The sequence below is a fragment of the Phyllobates terribilis genome, unplaced genomic scaffold (genome assembly GCF_046119375.1).
Source record: "Phyllobates terribilis strain yellow unplaced genomic scaffold, ASM4611937v1 Scaffold_4__5_contigs__length_816908805, whole genome shotgun sequence".
Taxonomy (NCBI): domain Eukaryota; kingdom Metazoa; phylum Chordata; class Amphibia; order Anura; family Dendrobatidae; genus Phyllobates; species Phyllobates terribilis.
In genome coordinates this window covers 609,888,923-609,910,404 of record NW_027362764.1, presented here as the reverse complement: position 1 = coordinate 609,910,404, position 21,482 = coordinate 609,888,923, and the positions used below count along the sequence as shown (strand labels likewise).

The window sequence follows — 21,482 nt, the reverse complement described above, 5'->3', positions numbered from 1 at the left end:
TTCCACATGTGTTAATTCATAGTATTGATGCCTTCAGTGTGAATGTACAATTTTCATAGTCATGAAAATACAGAAAAATCTTTAAATGAGAAGGTGTGTCCAAACTTTTGGTCTGTACTGTATATATATATATATATATATATATATATATATATATAAATATATATATATAGAAAAAGAAGATAATTAACAGCACCAGCAAAAGGATTTGGTGCAAAGCTCCCCAGGCACATACCTGTGCACAATACTCGTATATCAATATATTCAGAAATTATCGAAGCAGCACTCCGGTTCAGTGAAAAAAGTTGATTTTAATGGCCCATACGGCGATGTTTCGGTCCACGGTGTGGACCTTTCTCAAGCCTTTATTTTGAATACAAATATATGTCTATGTATGTATATTCATTTTAATTATATTATTTTTGCATTTTCTGTTACCATTTGATTTTCTTAATTAATCACGTGTGTTGCTTTTGATTTGTTCATCTAGGTATTTAAGGCTGATAGCTATTCACTAGAAAAAGCTTTGACAAAGAACATTGAAATACGTTTGAAATGCGTTGCTTTCTATTCATTTGCCTTGGATGTAATTTTTAACACTTATATGAAATAAAGAAATTTTTTTTACCAGGAGCTGGAATACACCCATCAAGTTTTTCCTGTTTGCCACAGGAAAAGTCAGATCTTGGTTTTTCGTGCATACGAGACAATAATCATTGGTGTTTATCTTTAAGAATAATGTATCCCATAATAAATGTATCAGCTAAATGTCATCCAGAAACAGCTTGGCCACAAACAGACACAACCAGTGTTGAAATGGTCCGCAGGTGAACAGGTGATATCCCCGGAGGGCCAGCCAAACCCCTGCATGAGCAGTGTTTGCTATAGTATACATAATGCAACAGGTACAGGTATAGGTAATGCAAAAGGACAGCATCTCATCATTCATTTAACAAACTATCTAGTTACTTTATAGAAGCATAGGCACAATAGTGAGCGAGGTTAAAGTAATATTCCATACAGTTGGGTAGTGCCCAAGAATCTATTTCACTGGTGAGCCCTTGGCACCCCAGTCTGACAAGGCCCACACCTACAGCTTATATATATACAACCCTACAAACTGTTCACACAGTCACATTCTTAGTTCAAGTGTACCAAGTTAAAGCGCACCTGTCAGCAGGATTGTGCACAGTAAACGACATAAACTGTCAGGTGGGCGACATTACACTGATTTAAATGATAACTTGGTGAATAAATCCGTCCTGTGGTTGTTGTGGAATTTTTACTTTAAGTTTGGAGATAATGATATGCTCTTGCTTCGGGGCGGCCTGTGGGGGGGCTCTATCTGGTGCTCTGCTTACATATTCATCTGTATGCTCTTATGACAGATCACTGTGCTGTCACTGACCTGCCTCCTATTTTACATAATGCATCTAGTAGTACGGGTAAGGTAAAATAGGAGGCAGGTCAGTGAAGGTACAGTGAGCTGCCATAAGAGCATACAGATGAATATGTAAGCAGGGCACCAGATAGAGCCCCCCCACAGGCCGCCGCGAAGCACAGGCATATCATTATCTCCAAACTGAAAGTAAAGATTACACAACAACCACAGGACGGATTTATTCAACCAAGGTATCATTTTAATCAGTCTAATGTCACTCACCTGACAGTGTATGTAGTTTACTGAGCACAATCCTGCTGACAGGTGCGCTTTAACCCCTTCATGACCGGACCATTTTCCTTTTTTTCATTTTCATTTTTTGCTCCCCTTCTTCCCAGAGCAATAACTTTTTTATTTTTCTGTCAATATGGCCATGTGAGGGCTTATATTTTGTGGGACAAGTTGTAATTTTGAATGACATCACTGGTTTTACCATATAGTTTACTGGAAAATGGAAAAAAAATTCCAAGTACGGCGAAATTGCAAAAAAAATGCAATTCCACAGTTGTTTTTTTTTTTTACCACGTTCACTGAATGGTAAAACTGACCTGCCTTTATTATTATCCAGGTCATTATGAGTTCATAGATACCAAACATATATAGGTTCTTTTATTTAAGTGGTGAAAAAAAAATCCAAAGTTTGCTAAATAAAAAAAAATGGCGCCATTTTCCGAGACCCGTAGCATCTCCATTTTTCATCATCTGGGGCCGAGTCAGGGCTTAATTTTTATTTTTGTATGTCAAGCTGACATTTTTATTGATACCATTTTGGGGTAGATACGATGTTTTGATCGACCGTTATTGCATTTTATTGCAATGTTGTGGCAACCAAAAAAACGTAATTCTGGCATTTAGAATTTTTTCTCATTATGCCATTTACCGATCGGATTAATTATTTTTTTATATCGATAGGGCGATTCTGAACGTGGCGATACCAAATATGTGTTTATGTGGGGATTTTTTTACTGTTTTATTTTGAATGGGGCGTTTTTTATTTTTTTTTAAAAAATATATATTTTTAAATTATATATATTTTTTTATTTTTTTTTTACACTTTTTACCTGCTTTAGTAGTCTCCATGAGAGACTAGAAGCAGCACTTGTCTGATTGCCTGTGCTACACACAGGCGATGATCAGATCGCCTGTGTGTAGCAGATTTGCTCACTTGCTATGAGCGCCAACTTCTGGGTGGCGCTCATAGCAATCTGGCAGTGACAACCACAGGGGTCTCCTGCAGACCCTCGGTTGTCATGCCGACTCATCGGCGACCAGTGATCAAGTGTCAGGGTCACCGATGGGCGGGGACTATGACGCACTTCCCGGAAGCGTGAGTTAAATGCCGCTGTCAGAGATTAACAGCGGCATTTAACTAGGTAAAAGCAGCGGGTGGATCGCGATTCCACCCGCGGCTGTTGTGGGCATATGTCAGCTGTATAGATCAGCTGATATGTGCCCGGAAAGATGCAAGCTCAGCGTCGAAGCCCGCACCAAACAGCGGGATCTGATGTGGGACATACTATTACGCTCCATGTCAGAAAGGGGTTAAGGAAGGTACCTATTGGTTGCTCGTGGGTAATCTCTCATCACTACTCTTTTGCTTATTCCTGGAAAAATTTTATCTAATAATATACTTTTTGTTCTAATATTATGTCTCCTGTTCTGTTTTCTTGACTTTCTTTTAGCTTCCAAAAAAAAACAGATATAAAAATGTATTTCTAAATCACATGAGATTGTCAATTTATCTCTAGGGATGAGCGGACCCGTGAAAGTTTGGATTCCGTCCAAAGTTCGGTTCAGGTACCAGAGCTGTACCCAAACTTGAACCAGAACCTGACTCCCACTGAAAACAATGGAGACCCAAACTTTGGATCTGGAAAAAAATTCTCTCTCTCTCTACAACAGACTTCCCCCAGTACTCTGAACATTGCAACTGACTTCCAGGAGAAATCTGTGTTCGGTGTTTAGCACCGGACACTAATTGTCCAATATGAACCCCAAACTTTTAAGTTCGGGTTCATTCATCTCTACTTATCTCACATGTTTAATCAATATCATCTGAACTGATATAGAAGCACAAAAATAAATAAAATAGGCCATGAGCCTATATGGGGCCTATTGCTATAGTGGAAAACTCCAATATAACATATACTGTATATTCTACAAAATCATGGAGTCGTGGATCCACCGTATAAAAATAACTGATATTTTATTGAAAAATTGCACTAACAATAAAGTACATAAATAGGAGTTTGGAAGATTATAGGTGAAGACTCAGGTAAACAAAGGCTAGGGTCTAATCACATAAAGTAAGGAGAGGCAGCATGGAACCACACCATGTAAAATATGTATGCCATCTACATAAGCTCAGATCATAAAGTGCAATTCAATATGTCATAACATAGTGCAAAAATGCCATAGTAGATGAGTTCCAAGATTTATAGTATACAGAGCATTTTAAACATATATAAAGCGTATATAGAGCGTTTTATACAAAATGAAGTCTCAAGGTGTACCCATATCCCTGTGTTAAACCTCATGTCTGCAACCCCCTGCCATGTTACAGGTAGAGTGAAGCTGCAGTCCGATCATGTTTCTGCCAACCAATTAGATCTCATTACATTTCCTCTCATCTTCCCTTTCATAATGCAGAGACTGCTTGTTTAAATCAGTCCCTCTGTTGCTGTGAATGCAGAACTTTATTATCTAGCAAGTTATAATAAAAGCTCTTTTTAATGTGCCTTTCTCATTCTTTATCTATCTAGCTTTCTATTTCTGCCTCAACAGAGAGGATTTAAATGGTTGCAGTATTTCAAGTGTGTAATATATGGCCTAAAAATGCATATCCTAAGAGGTCTCTGAGAGGATCAATAGAGGTACTCTGTAATGAAACCAAAACTCTATTGCAGATAGATTCCCAGTAAAAAATGCTATAATCATGGGTTATATACTACCACTTTCATTGCAATTCACAAAATACAGTTCCTCAGGAGACATTTCCTACTAAATGTGTACTAAAATAAAAAGAGATGTAATGTCATGCCATAAATTGTTTTTTTTAAGAAACACATTGGTTTTTCTCTAGTGTAGTATTGCATTGATTTAAAGTAAAATATCACAAGGCAACTTTTTCAAAAAGTAAAGCAATGTGTAATTGGTTGAATATATGTCTAGTCTTAAAAGATTAGTGTTTACTAGAGATGGGCAAATTTATTTGACTGAAATTAAATTCTACTTCAAATTTTACAAAAATCTGCATTATGGAGAATATGGATTTTCTTTGTAATTCAATCTGCATGAAATCAGAAAAATGGGGGCCAGCCGTGGCCGACAGCTTTCTGAAAAGTAGAGGGCTGGCAAAAGGTTAAAAATAAAAAAAACATTTTGACCTTCTCTATCACCTTCCCATTCCCAGAAACCGCCATTGCTGCCTGTCCTTTGTCAGATTATCCGTGCTTCGGTCTTGTCGCATCTCCGGCCCGCTGTTCACTCTAGGCCTGGAGTTCACTGTGCATACTTTGCGGCCTGCTCGTGACTGTGAGAACACCAGGCCGCAATTTCTGACCATAGGCCCCTAACATCACCTCTCATGCAAAAGCCTGTAGTAAACGGTGGGCCGGAGATACTATGCAACAGAGATGCGGAGGACAGGATAGTGGGCAAGGAGTAGTGGGGATGGCTGGAAAAGTGAGCGGAGTGGTATGTTTTTTTATTTTTAACCTTTTCACAGCCGCTTAACTCTCCGAACACCTCCCCCTCTCCCTGCCAGCTGTACAAACCTCCATACTTCCATTGCGTTGCATCTCTGACAAAGTGTTCATTTTAGGCTGGGGTTTCTGGCAGTCCATGGAGTTCACTGTGAATGGTCTGGAGCCTATTGGTGTCTGGAAGTCCTGGCCTAGAGTGAACACCGGGTCGTGACTTCACTCTGTCTCCGCTATTCCCTTCCTGGTTTCCAATACTCTGTGCCTCCATTGTGTTGCATTTCCAGCCTAGTGTTCACGCTAAGCCAGGGCTTCCTGCCTTGACGGTCACTGCACATGTGGAAGCCTCAGCTTAGAGTGAACACCAAGCTGGAGATGCAATGCAACAGAGGCATGGAGGCCTGCACAATGAGCAAAAAGCAGCGTGAATGGAAAGAGAGGTGAGCGGTGAGGTATATATTTTTTTATTTTTGCCGCTTTGCTAGGAACTTGCCTCTTCTGCCGGCTTCACTGCTTACTACCTGCTGTCCAGTCCTCCATTGTGTCACATCTCCTCCGCTCTGTTCTGACCATGAGCAGGCACTGGAGTTCACTGTGCATGCTTTGGGGCCTCCTCGCAGCTAGAAGCTCTGGCCTAGAGGGAACATTAGGCAGGAGATGTAACGGAGGCATGGAGCAGCCAGAGAGGTGAGCGGAGGATGAGAATATTAGTATTTTTTTTATCTTACATTTATTATTCTCTGGGCATAAATACATTAAATTCGTGGACAATAACTTCTCTGCCAATTGAATTTCTTGGTTAAATCCATGTGTACAAGTGAATTTGAATTTTGTCTGATCTGCTCATCTCTAGTGTTAAGATGCTTGACAGAAAAAAACTATCTTCAGCCAAATCAGTAGTATTGGTAAAAAGCAATAATAGAACTATAATTTTATGTTATTTCTTAATGATTTTCAATTATTTACTTACTCCAGAGTAGAAAGGTTCACCAGACACACAAATAACATCCTGTTCTTGAATCATCAATATGTCTTTGGCTAAGTGGAGTCGAACTTTGAAAGGCTCTTGACTACCATCTTGCAGCAAACAACTTCCTGTCTTTGCCTTAAAAGAAAAACAAATTTATTTTTATGTTAGTTGCCTCAACGAAGACTATTATGCAGATAGTAATAATAATTAATATAAATTTATTCTTAGATATTAAAAAATAACATATGAAATGCTGTATGAACAAAGGCAAAAACTTTGATACATTTCAGATGTGTTCTTCCTCACATTTTTTTGGCTAATTTTTTGTTAAAAAAATATTTTTACGCTACTCTCTTGTGATATGTCTATGCTATATGTGTCTGTGTGGACACTCTGTGGTAGTGATCTGAACTGCAGCCTTTCAAAAGTTTTGCTAGAATATTTCAATATATTTCATATGTAGTGAACAATTAGAATCCATAACCCAGTTCAAGAAAAGGTAAGGTTGGACACATCTTTATGATCAGTAGAATCATTCTTTTATTGAGCATTTATATATTTTGCAAAGTTTTTCAAAACTGTATTTATACATATTCAGTACATAGAGGAGAAGGAACCCCTTAGCCAAGATGAAAAAGGAGCCCCACATTATAGTGCTGTGTTTTTCGACCCAAGGCAGAAATGTGTGGTGTTTGTTCACCCTTCACACTATTTTTTGACCTTTGGGCCAATTCTCCTACCCATAATAATAATAATAATAATAATAATATTTTTATTTATATAGCACCAACATATTCCACAGCGCTTTACAATTCAGACAATGTACAGACGTTATGGACACTGTCCCCTTTGGGGCTCACAGTCTACATTCTCTATCAGTATATCTTTGGTGTGTGGGAGGAAACCAAAGGAAACCCACGCAAACACAGGGAGAACATACAAACTCCTTGCAGATCTTGTCCTTGGTGGGATTTCAACCCAGGACCCTAGTGCTGCAAGGCTACAGTGCTAACCACTGAGCCACCATGATACCCTTCATTGTTAACAATAAATGACATTAGAGAGGGAGGTCTTGTACAAGTTTTCAACATTCAATAGGAAAAGAGAACAACCATTCTGTGCATGTGTACCATAGCAGCCACCCATAAACACATTTTCATTGCCAAATTTTGACCAGGCACAGAATTATAGTAACTAGACACTTAATGGCATACTACCAAATAAAACTGACTTCTGGTATATAGATAGAATTTAATATAATATATGAAACCTTATAGATTGCTACTAATGCAAACTATAGCATACATATATAGGGTTCATGTTATATGAAGCCAACAAGCAGATTTGAAAATTAACTGCAGATACAGGCATTTTTTTTATTTATGGTATATATTCCCTGTTGTCTCTAATGGGATCTATATTCACAATAGAAAGTGTGTATATATGTATAAGGTTCAAGGCACATGGTCATTTTCTGCCGTTGCTTCGTTCTGTTTTGACAGGGGAATAAACACAAGATGGATATTCTCATAAAGCTAATTTATCTCTCTGAACATAGTGCCTGTGCAATGAGAATCTAAAAGAGACAGATGTCAGTGTAGAATGGAAGAAAGCTTGACAATGGTCTATTTTCTCTCCATCAAACATTTGTCTTTTCTGGTACCAGTGTGCAAACGGCTATTCCATTGAGAGCTATGTATTTCTTTCCTGCCCCTTGTCAAGAAAAATATCAAAACAGAATCTTCTTTGCTACATTGTAAAATATTTTCTACAACCTAATGCTAACTGTTCTTATATTTATATCAAGAAACCTGTCATTACATTGTCTTGTCCTGTCTCTGCTGTCAAATAAGACTTTAACATGGTGTCAAAATATGTAAATAGCGCATTGCCTCCAGGGTAGGAACACAGTGCCAAATAAGTAGGTCACAGAATGCCAATATATAGCAGAAGTATCATCACAGAGTGACAAAAAGTTGTGCCAAAGTTAAATAAGAAGAAAGAAAATAAAGAAGTGAATTTAAGGGGCAATACAATACGATACAATCGGTTGCTTGATTATGGAGCATAATTAGATACATGGAATAAACTGATACATTATATCCTTATCTACATTATATAACACTGAAGCATGTGTCTTCTCTCCTGTCCATTTGCACAAGGAAACTGGTGGAATTGAGGATGGGCACATAAGACACTTGGGGCCAGGATTTCATTCTGCCTGTGACACTGTCTGCAAATTGAGAATCTGATTTTGCTTTTATCCTTCTAAGTCATATGGCAAGGCTCGTTAAAGTGTTGATATCGACTTTTAGATTTAGTACTTTCAATAGGTGACACTAGAGTTCTATTCCCCTTTCTGTCTGATTAGGTAATTTGCATATTTAATTTCCCAGAGGAGCATGCATGGCGTATATAAGTCTTCTCACTCTGGCATGCCAGGCATGGCTTGTCACTCACCACAAGGAGAAATGTTACCTCTTAGATCCCTGCCTGTGACTATGAATCAGTGATTATGAAGACAAGTCAATTTATTCGGTTCTGCAAAAGAAAACCAACACAGAACATGTTTTTGTAACTCAAGACCCAATAAGTTTGGGATGGTGGACAACTATGTAGAGCTTTGATTAGTCTCATCGGGAAGATAAAAAAATTAGCTTGTCAAAGAGGATATAAATGTCACCATGTGACTAAAAATGTAATTGACAAGAAGAAAACTGTTATTTTTATTGCACTATTTTAGCAAATCATAGCTTAACAAAGATTACATTTAAAGGCTTGAAGTTGTTAGTTCCCGATAAAAAGTTAAGAATATATCTTTCCATTTCACAATTTTTCTGGCATCAAAAAGTTGGAAAATTTGATCCAAGGTGTATTTGCCTAAAAATATTGCATTATTTTACCCTTCTGTGCCAACATGGTCACTTGTTCAAAAGAGGCCTAGGATTTTCAGAAGGGTCGAGACTTATTGACTATAATGTATGCCAGAAATCTGCTATACATTGTAGCAGAAACCTACACCAACTGGAATAGATTTATTCTTCTAGTCCACAAATGAAAAAAGAAGCACAAAATTTAAGCATGTGCTTCCAAGTAAATTCTATGTAGATAAGTTTGCGTTCTTGATATATTCCCCCCAAAGTCTCTATATTTCACTGAATAGGAGTCATTTTAGATAAGTGTGTACTATATGGAAGTCAGTTTACCGATATATACTTATTCTAAGCTATTTCTATAAGATATCTACAAGAAAAACAGTTATGCATCAATAACCTTTTTTAGTCATTGTTGAATAATAAATGTCAGATAAGTCATATGGACTTCCTTATTTTTGGTTTACTACTCCATCAGTTTAATGGATATGGGATTATCAGCTATACTGCTTCTTTGAGCAAGAGAATTTCAGTGCCACTTTATAATTCTCTACATATGAATTAGTAAGTTTTTGATCATTGTTTTGTCTGCTGTAAGGCGGCGGTGTTCACACCGTGCAGTAACTGAGGCAGTGACCCAAGCAAGTCCAACATAAACAGCTTTTATTCAGCAACTCACAGGTAAACAGAAAGTCCTCTGGTTCGCAGCCGGGTTAACATGAGTCCATAAACAACGGTTGCCGGGGACAACGGCCACGCCAGACCGCTCAGAGCCTGACAGGTGCAGAGCCTTCCCAGGCGGTGGTTCAGCCACACTCAATCCTGCTGAGCTTCCCTGCTATGCTCCTAGCAGGTTTCAACATAGAACACCACTAATCCTTAGTGCAGGGATTTTAAAGGACCTGTGGCAAGAGCCACTGGAAAACCCGGGTTGGATGGAGGAGGCCGCCCCACTGCCTCCTGTGACCTCCTCCAAAAATGAAGGCCCTGACGGATTTTACTTAATCTGCCTTAGCCAGGTAGTCTGACCAGGTCATTGCTCACCTTCATTCCTGTATTGCAGCCGCAGCTGTGTCTGTGACTGCAATGCACTCCAATGGATTTAATAGGTCTCTGTACACATTCTGGGAGATTTATAACATCCCTCATATACGATCCCGGTCACTGCCTCACACTGCCTTTCATACTGTCAGTACATTCCATAGAATCACTAAGATCAGCCATTGTTGAGAGGGGGTGTCATTACACCAAATATAGGGTGCCAACCTCCGCTACTAGGCAGGGTTATAATAGGCTACAATAGAGATTTTAGTGTCAGAGAGGAACAATGCTATAGTGTTCCTTTTTATAGGATATATTTATGGCAATTGATAATATAATTAATGCTTTCTAGCATCTGTATCTTCTATTCCTATGGGATAGAGCTCCTCACTCTTTCTTCTTAACTGTTCTGAGTCTTGTAAAACATTGTTCTCATCCTCCCAAAGTCTCTAATAGGAATACTCATCAATAATATTCTATGATTGATGCTGTTTCTTTATTTTGAAGAGAGTTAATTGATCTACTATGGCACACGAGCTCAAACAACCTCTATGCCCCCCTATTGTCACGCCCCTGCTTAAATAGGGAGTCATTGATTACAATTCTTTAGTTATACTATTAATGTAATAATTAAAGCTACTGTTTATGTTTAATATTTAGAGAAATCAATATACTGAATATTATTATAAGGCTCCAACAATAGAGTTTTTACAGATTTTACATTTATCCCCATTATATAACATATCTAGAACAGTGTTTTTTTTATTTTACAGCCTACATATTCAATCCATATATATCATGCTACAACGTCAATTTTGCTGCCTGAGGCAATTGGTAGAAATAACTTGTTTGGGACTTCAAGGAAATGCCATGGACATTTAACCAGGCTTTGCAGCTTCAGATTGTCACAATTAGCAGCTTGTGACCTGCAGCAATTTCATTCTATGTTACTTGAAATTGGTATACAACAGCAGCATTGAGAAGAATTGTAAACTTTTCTTTATAGCACAGACACCTTCCTTAGAGATCTTGTTATAAAATAACTTATGCTGAGAAGTTATTTTCCTATAATAAAGTTTAAATATATGGTACAATATAGTCAAAATTACCTTCTGGCTCTACCAATGTTTATAAAGGAATTAATCACTGTAAGAAAGGAACATTCACCCTCCTCATGAGCAGATACAATGCTTCCTATCCGGCTTTCTATTAGATTTCAGTCTCAACAAATCCTACCTAAATTCAATAAGACAATGCAGAGCAAATATAGTAATAGAAATAGTAAATTCCAGTATTTGGTAATGCTTTGCGGATCCATCTCTAACCTTTATCTTTTATCTTTATAGCACTGTTAATATTCTTCATTGACTAACTAATAGCATTCACTTATGAGTAAAAATATAAATTACTTTTGATTCCACTTTTTCTTTTATTATTTTCCTCTATTCTTTCTCGCCCCTTTGGCCTTTCTCTGTCCCTCATTTATCATTGCTTCCTTTATCTTCCCAGTGTGGAGTTCTTTACCGAGGTTCTGAATTTCCAGTTGTCATGTACCCTTGATCATCTTTACTATACTGTCTGTCCTTCTATGTTTCTACTATGCCTTGTTTACTCCTTTTCTTAGTTTCTACATCTGACATTACAGTTCTATGCTTGCATTTATTACACATACATTGTAGCACCCGTTAAAGGGGTATTCCCATCTCCAAGATTCTATCCCAATATGTAGCAGGTGTAATAAGAAATTTATTAACAATTACCACCAATTAGACAAGTAGTATAGTTCTCCGGATTCGCTATGTCGCTTACCCCATGTGCAGGGCATTGCAGTAGCTTAGGCATCCATGGTTACGACCACTAACAACTAACTAACTGTAGGTGGCACTAGAGTTCTGGTCCTCTTCGTCTCTGAAGAGACAATTTGCATGGCTTCCTTTGACACTTCTCCCTTGCTATTTCAGATCCAGTTCGTTCTTACCTCCATCGATGTAATTTCTGGCTTACACACACATACATTGGACTTACAGTGCCAACAATGGCCATCCAAATTTACGTCACTTCTGGTGCATGGATAGAAACTTCCACCATGATTCTGCATGTTGTTCACGTTATTGGTGCTTTTACACCAGCAATGACAGTTACATTACTGAAGGAACTTCTTTTGACTTCATCGGTGAGTTTACATCTCATTATTTTCTTAGAACTGTGTATCAGTTTTGTTTTAGTGAGCACTATGCGTATTTAGCATTTCTTTTATCTCATACTTCTTCTACACATTCCTATTTTTTGATTTATCCTCTTGTTATTAAGTCTACGGTGTTTTCCCTCTCCACTCTCCATAGACCTCGTCTGACGCAACTTATGTTTAAACTGGACCCCTGACCCAATATGGCAGAGCATGAGGACAGATATGGATCACTGTTACCTTATCTCAATGTCATGCATGAGACAGATATGGCTTACTGTTACCTTATCTTAATGACATGTAGGAGATTTCAATAATTTTATAGCCTTAATAAGTCGTTTATATAAAGTGTATTACCTGATTTTATCAGCAATTTCTGTGATACATATTTTACATTGTTTAGAAGATATATATGTTATTTCGGTAAATACATTTTTTATCTTTTTTTAGTGTGTCTGATAATGGTCTAATGTTGTGCACTGAAACATCACTTTGGATTTTATGGTATGAACAAGTACTATCACTTTTGCAGCAGGAATTTCTCTCTCTTCCATTACTATTTTTATGAGGTGAAGGCCTATATGAACATTGCCCATCCACATCTCACATAATGACGTGTCATATTTTTAAGGCCAAGTGACTCAACTATGCACAAAAATATAGGAACCAGACTACAGAAAAATGTCAGCATGTGCTCTGGACCGATGAGTAGTGTTGAGCATTCCGATACTGAAATATCGGGTATCGACCGATATTCGCTGTATTGGAGTTCCGATACTGAGTTCCGATACTTTTACAATATCGAATACCGGAATCGGAAGTTCACATAATGCCTGCACTCTGCAGTGTCTGTGAAGGATGACAAGCTGGATGGCAGTGCTCAGCTGCGATCCAGCCTGTCATCAGAATGCCATCCCAGCGTGGGAGAATTCTCCTGCTCAAGCGCTGACATTACATTATCTCCCTTACATTACAATTAAATGGAATAGCAGGAATTAATATTTTTTTAAGACGTTAATGCCACAGCCATGGTGGTTGTTGCATTACAGTGGTTGCCCAAATCGATGGGAACAGAGCTCACAGTGAAACATGAAAAGCCGGAAATTCATCAGCGGCATATACCGGTACCCGACAATTTAGAACAGAAAGAATAGAGCTTCACACATAGATTAGATAGATAGAAATATGTCAGTCACATATATAACAAGCACAGTGACAGTGTTGGTTACTGTACTTGTCATTTAGTGTTAAAGGATTTATTTAAAAAAATAATAGTGTTTTCATGCACCGTCTCTTTAAAAAAGCCGGCTGGCAATTCAGCATCGGTACCTGACAATTTAGAACAGAGAGATAGAGCATCACACATAGATTAGATAGATAGAAACATGTCAGTCACATATATAAGAAGTACAGTGACAGTGTTCGTTACTGTACTTGTCATTTAGTGTTAAAATAAAGGATTTATTAAAAAAAAAATTGGCGTGGGGTTCCCCGTTTTAGTCTCTAGCGGAGGTTAAGCAGATGGCTGGGGCAGATGTTTGAAGCCTGGGAAGGGGGTAATACCCACGGAGCTTCCCAGGCCACTAATATCAGCCCCCAGCTGAATACCTAGCCTTTACTAGCTAATAAAATGGGGGACCCCCCAAAAAAATGACGTAGGGTCCCCCCTATTTTAATAGCTAGCAAAGGCTAGGCAGACAGCTGGGGGCTGATATTAATAGCCCAGGAATGGTGCCATGAATATTGGCCCCCTCCCAGGCTAGAAACACCAGCCGTCAGCCACCCCAGAAATGGCGCATCCATAGGATGTGCCAATTCTGGCACTTAGCCTCACTCTTCCCACTGCCCTGTAGCGGTGGCAGTGGGGTAATAGGGCTGGGGTTGATGTCAGCTTATAATGCCAGCTGGCATCAAGCCCAGGTTAGTAATGGAGAGGCGTCTATAAGACACCCCCATTACTAACCCGATAGTCAAAGTTAAAAAAAACACAACCACCCAGAATAAAGTCCTTTAATTTAAATAAACACACAGCTCTGCTACATCGAGATGACAGGCTGGACCGCAGCAGAAAGCTGCCATCCAGCCTGTCATCCCGCAGACACTGAGAAGCGCAGGCTTGCTTGCGCTCCTCAGTGTCTGGCTGTGACGGCATCCAGATGAGCCAACAATGAACTCAGCTCACCTCATGCACGTCACTGACAGCGTGGGAGAATTCTCCTGCGCATGCGGCGAGCGTGAGAGACTCGGCTCATCTGGATGCCGTCACAGCCTGACACTGAGGAGCGCAAGCATGCCTGCGCTTCTCAGTGTCTGCCTGCGGCATGACAGGCTAGATGGCAGCTTTGTGCTGCGATCCAGCCTGTCATCTCGATGTAGCAGAGCTAGAGCTGTCCTGGGAACCATCGAAAGATAAGGATGATGTTGCTTTATTATTTTACTTTTATTGCAGGAGATCGTTGGCTTCAGCTGGAATGGGCGTGATGGTAGGTATGGTTTAATTTAGAACAATAAAGAATTGTGTGTTTATTTCAATTAAAGGACTTTATTCTGGGTGTTTGTGTTTTTTTTTAACTTTGACTATGGGGTTAGTAATTGGGGTGTCTTATAGACGCCTCTCCATTACTAACCTGGGCTTGATGTCAGCTGGCATTATAAGCTGACATCAACCCCAGCCCTATTACCCCACTGCCACCGCTACCGGGCAGTGGGAAGAGCGAGGCTAAGTGCCAGAATTGGCACATCCTATGGATTCGCCATTTCTGGCGAGGCTGACGGCTGGTGTTTCTAGCCTGGGACGGGGACAATATTCATGGCACCCTTCCTGGGCTATTAATATCAGCCCCCAGCTGTCTGCCTAGCCTTCGCTAGCTATTAAAATAGGGGAGACCCCTCGTCATTTTTTTTTGGGGGTCCCCCATTTTAATAGCTAGTAAAGGCTAGGTATTCAGCTGGGGGCTGATATTAGTAGCCTGGGAAGCTCCGTGGGTATTACCCCCTTCCCAGGCTTCAAACATCTGCCCCAGCCATCTGCTTAACCTCCGCTAGAGACTAAAATTACGGGGAACCCCACGCCAATTTTTTTTTTATTAAATCCTTTATTTTAACACTAAATGACAAGTACAGTAACCAACACTGTCACTGTACTTATTATATATGTGACTGACATGTTTCTATCTATCTAATCTATGTGTGATGCTCTATCTTTCTGTTATAAATTGTCGGGTACCGCTGCTGAATTGCCGGCCTGCTTTTTTAAAGAGACGGTGCATGAAAACACTATTATTTTTTTAAATAAATCCTTTAACACTAAATGACAAGTACAGTAATCAACACTGTCACTGTACTTATTATATATGTGACAGACATGTTTCTATCTATCTAATCTATTTGTGAAGCTCTATTCTTTCTGTTCTAAATTGTCGGGTACCGGTGTATGCCGCTGCTGAATTGCCGGCTTTTCATGTTTCACTGTGAGCACTGTTCCCATCGATTTGGGCAAACACCTCCCCCAATACATTCTACATTATTGTTAGTTGTTTTCCTTCATGTGGAATTAACCTACGAGGAAAGAAAGGGTTTATTTTCATTCTGATATTTGTGTCCCATTGACTTGCATTGGTTTCCGGTATTAGAATCGGCGATATCCGATACTTTTTGGGCATCGGCCCTATCCAATCCGATCCGATATTTACTAATATCGAAAGGTATCGCTCAACACTACCGATGAGTCAAAATGTGAAATATTTGGCTATAAAAGAATGTAGCTTGTTTGCCAAATGGCTGGAGAGCAAAAAAATAATGAGAGTCTGCAAATAACAGCATGATGAAGGGCCCTTGCAAGTTTGGGGCTGCATTTCAGCAAATGGAACTGGGGCATTAGGTCAGAATTAATGATGTCCTCAAAGCTGGGAAATACAGGCCTATACTTATCCGTCATACAATACCATCAAAGTGGCATGTAATTGTTTCAAACTTTATTTGGCAGGAGGACAATGACCCAAAACATACAACCAATGCCATGGAGAAGGATTTTCAGTATAATGAAGAACAAGGAGTCTTGTAAGCAGGGTCGGCGTCACCAAACGAACAAGTGCAGGGACCCTGAGAAAGTGGGGGGGCCTACTTGTCATTGGGGACACGGCACGCTATGGGACCCAAGAGTCAGGGGAGCCCAGTGCCAGTGCAAGTGACAGCGCCTGTGAGTGGGCCCCCTGCTTGCTCAGGGCCCCTGGCTCTTGCAATACTTAACCAGCGCCCATAATGCTGTATGGAGGACTTTACTGTCTGATCTAAAAACGTTTGACTCTTCCCAGGACACGCACTGTGAGCTGCTAGGATTTGCCGGTTTCTGAGCTATTCTAGCATTTACAATAGATATCACTCATGTAATGGAAGAAGTAAGTGAAATCTTTGGCATTGTACTATCCCTTTATTTCTTATCAGTGCATGAATCTGTGGTATGTTCTAAAGGGGCCCACTGAGACTCTTTCGCCCGGGGCCAACGAAAACCTGGAGCTGGACCTGCCTGAAAGTGATGATATGTCCTCCATAGAGCCCTGATCCCAACATCATCGAGTCTGTGTGGTATTACAGGAAGGGACAGATGGATTTATGTTTAGCTCTCTGGGATCTTATGAACAATCTCCCTGCTGAGTTCCTTTAAAACTGTGTGCAAGTATACCGAGAATAATTATTGCTGTTTGAACGCAAAGTGTTGTCACACCAAATATTAATTTGATTTAAATTTCACTTTTGTTCATTTACTCTATTTTTTTGCTAATTGATAAATATAAACTATTAACACTTTTATTTTTGAACGAGTTCTTACTTTGCAGCATTTTTTTTCACCTAAAACTTTTGCACGGTACTGTGTACTTTTTTTTTTACATATTTTTAATCTTTATACAAAACACGGCAATATTCCAGTGTTAGAGATTAATAAGTACCAGTATGTTCTTGTTACAGTGGGTACGGAAAGTATTCAGACTCCTTTAAATTTTTCACTCTTTGTTTCATTGCAGCCATTTGGTAAATTCTAAAAAGTTCATTTTTTTTCATCAAAGTACACTCTGCACCCCATCTTGACTGAAAAAAACAGAAATTTTTGCAAATGTATAAAAAAAGAAAAACTGAAATATCACATGGTCATAAGTATTCAGACCCTTTGCTCAGACACTCATATTTAAGTCACATGCTGTCCATTTCCTTGTGATCCTCCTTGAGATGGTTCTAGTCTTTCATTGGAGTCCAGCTGTGTTTAATTAAACTGATAGGACTTGATTTGGAAAGGCACATACCTGTCTATATAAGACCTCACAGCTCTCAGTGCATGTCAGACCAAATGAGTATCATGAGCTCAAAGGAACTGCCCAAGGAGCTCAGAGACAGAATTGTGGCAAGGCACAGATCTGGTCAGAGTTACAAAAGAATTTCTGCATTACTCAAGGTTCCTAAGACCAAAGTGGCCTCCATAATCCTTTAATGGAAGAAGTTTGGAACCACCAGAAGTCTTCCTAGACCTGGCCATCCAGCCAAACTGAGCAATCGTGGGAGAAGAGTTCTGGTGAGAGAGGTAAAGAAGAACCCCAAGATCACTGTGGCTGAGCTCCAGAGATGCAGTAGGGAGAAGGGAGAAAGTTCCACATAGTCAACTACCACTGCAGCCCTCCACCAGTTGGGCCTTTATGGCAGAGTGGCCTGACGGAAGCCTCTCCTCAGTGCAAGACATATGAAAGCCTGCATAGAGTTTGCTAAAAACACATGAACGATTCCCAGACTATGAGAAATAAGATTCTCTGGTCTGATGAGACGAAGATAGAACTTTTTGGTGTTAATTCTAAGTGGTATGTGTGGAGTAAAACAAGGCACTGCTCATCACCTGCCCAATACAATCCCAACAGTGAAACATGGTGGTGGCAGCATCATGCTATGGGGGTGTTTTTCAGCTGCAGGGACAGGATGACTGGCTGCAGTTGAAGGAAACATGAATGCGGCCAAGCAGAGAGATATACTGGATGAAAACCTCTTCCAGAGTGCTCTGGATCTCAGACTTGGCCGAAGGTTCACCTTCCAACAAGACAATGACCCTAAGCACACAGCTAAAATAACAAAGGAGTGGTTTCAGAACAACTCTGTGACCATTCTTGACTGGCCTAACCAGAACCCTGACCTAAACCAATTGAGCATGTCTGGAGAGACCTGAAAATGGCTGTCCACAAACGTTCACCATCCAACCTGACGGAACTGGAGAGGATCTGCAAGGAAGAATGGCAGAGGATCCCCAAATCCAGGTGCGAAAAACTTGTTGCATCATTCCCAAGAAGACTCATGGCTGTACTAGCTCAAAAGGGTGCTTCTACTCAATGCTGAGCAAAGGGTCTGAATACTTATGACCATGTGATATTTCAGTTTTTCTTTTTTAATAAATTTGCAAACATTCTACATTTCTTTTTTTATCAGTCAAGATGAGGTGCAGAGTGTACTTTAATGAGAAAAAAAAAAAACTTTTTAGCATTTACCAAATGGCTGCATTGAAACAAAGCGTGAAAAATTTAAAGGGGTCTGAATACTTTCCATACCCACTGTATAATAAACTTATATCTATACTTTCATTTTTGGCTACATATCTTTTTTCGTATGTTCCAGTAGGTACCAATATTGTAGACGAGACACAAAAGACTTCTGTAGGAATGACATAGGAGGCCCCCATTCTGGCTAACCACTTAGGACAGTTGCTTTTAACCACTAAATTTAATGGGATCATTTTTACAATTACAATTGGAGCTAGCTGTTTACAGATGGGTGCAGACTATATAACACAGTCAGTACTTGCTGTGTATTATATGGGCTAAGGAACTGCGCTCACTCCATATAACTCCTACAGCATCTAGCATACATATTACGAAAGGGGTTATTGGACTCCATTTGGCGCTTTATAAAACTGCATGCAGTGATCTCCTCTAGTGATGCTCACAGGGCACCCATTGTATTTTTCTAAATTTTATGGAGAGCAAGGAATTTAAATTATTCAAGTTAAAAAATTAACTTCGTGTCCTGTTCAATAGCAGGTCTGGCCAACCAAATCTTGGTCATAGACTTCTAAGAACAATTCTAAAAATGTTTGTGATTGTGTTCACCAAGGTAGAAGGGATCTATACACTGTCAGTGTGCGAAAATGTTCTGCTTCTGACAGCAAAAAACAAAAGGACAAGATTTTGAAGTTATGGTAAGTTAAACTTTTTGTGCCGGTGATGAAAGAAAGCTTTGAAAACTTATTGAAAGCACGGAATGACAGGACAAGACAGAAGCCTGTCCTTCTGTTATATAACTGCAAAACTAACCCAGAAAGGGTTCATTGATAGGAAACGTGCGTTAGAGGGTCTCTTATGATAATTATAATGTGCTATTTACCTTCTAATGTGTCCTTTGTGCTTATGTGTATTTAGCCCACTAAGGGTGCACCTGACATTTATGTACGTTTACATTTACACCTCTATGTTAATTGAGCACTAGCACTTTATTCATTCCATATTATGTGACACTATCTGGAGTGGTTTAGCATTCTTACACAAAATGAAGTTCCAAAACTTGTGATTATCTACTCACTCTATTTTTAGAATTTTTGTACCTTTTGTGTTGCATCTACCACTAGAGGGGGACAGTTTATATATTTTTTTTATAGTCATAGCTGTTTTGCGTCAAACAATTTTTAAATATTGTATATGCATTTCTTCACGTGGGCCACAATACCACCCAAATATGCATGCTTTATACCCTACTATTAATATTTTTTTTTAAACTGTTGAGCACATTACGAGAAGGGCACAGTTATTTGTTGTATAATTATCACTTCTATCAGTCTCTGCAGTTAACCTTTTTACCATTTTACTTACATTTTATTGTCTGTACATTGAAAAAGATTAATTACCACTGCATTGCAGTATATCTGGCTGAATTTTTTTCCAATGTCTAATATGTAGACTAAGGTGCATAGTTGCAAAACAGAAGTTTTGTCAAAGACATTTTAAATTTAGCAATAAGTTCATAAACACGAATTGAAAAAGTTTTGTATATGTAAAATATATTTGAATGCAAAGGAGACAATCGTCAGAAAATCATGTTAAATTTTGCTTCTCTGCATATCTTATAAATCTTTAGTTTCTCACTTTTCAAATATACAATGCTTTATACTAAATAGTTACCACCAAGTTCTCTGTGGAGGATGTGTAGCAAAATGTTGTGGAAGAGTTCACTGACAACCACGTATTTACTCTGTCAATCAATCCTAAATTGTGACAGGGAGTAGAAAAAAAAGTTCTAGCCAAGCAATGACAGTTCTTTACTAAGTTTGTGGAGTTAGGAGAAACCAACACTCTATAAACTACAATGCAAGGCAGGATTTCTTGCATATTCCACTTCTGATCCTGCTCCATTAAAAAGTATTTCCACACAGAACTCAACAAACACATCCACTAAGTGTAGTTTAACTTCTTAAAGGGTCATTCTCAATAAATTAAGTTACAGTCATGCCTGAAAGTATTTCTCTCACAAAATTATTGCAATTACACATGTTTTGTTATTCCCTTTGTGTGTATTGATACAACACAAAAAAAGAGAAAAAAAGGCAAATTGGATATAATTTCACACAAAACCCCAAAAATGGGCTGGACAAAATTGTTGGCAACTGGAATTTTAGACCACTCTTCTTATGCAAACTGCTCCAGGTCTCTCATATTTGAAGAGTACCTTCACCTAACTACAATTTTAAGATCTCTCCACAGGTATTCAATGAGATTTAGATCCAGACTCTTTGCTGGCCACTTCAGAACTCTCCAGCCCTTTGTTTCCATCCATTTCTGGGTGCTTCTTGAAGTATATTTGGGATCATTGTCATGTTGGAAAACCCAGCTTTCTGACACTGGGCACTACATTGCGACCCAAATTCTTTTGGTAATTTCAGATTTCCTGATGCCTTGCACACAGTCAATGTACTCAGTACCAGAGGCAGCAAAGCAACCCCAAAACAACTTTGAACCTTCACTCTATTTGACTAATACTGTGTTCTTCTCTTTGTAGGTCTCATTGCATTTGCGGTAAACAGTAGAATTATTTGATTTACCAAAAAATTCTATCTTGGTCTCATCTGTCCACAAAAAGCATTTCCAGAAGGATTCTGTCATACTCACATACATTTTGGCAAGCTGCAATCTTTTTTATGTCTCTGTGTCAGCAGTGGGGTCCTCCTGGGTCTCCTGCCATAGCTTTTCATTTC

The 21,482-nt window shown here is 39.1% G+C and overlaps 1 protein-coding gene across 1 annotated transcript in view; it reads right to left on the bottom strand.

Moving 5' to 3' along the window:
- Positions 1-21,482, bottom strand: part of SNTG1 (syntrophin gamma 1) — a 1,226,946-nt gene that overhangs the window by 468,834 nt on the left and 736,630 nt on the right. Inside the window, exon 5 of the mRNA XM_073679284.1 lies at positions 6,113-6,247. Coding sequence (XP_073535385.1) covers positions 6,113-6,247 — 135 coding nt within the window. The remainder of the gene's footprint in view (positions 1-6,112; positions 6,248-21,482) is intronic.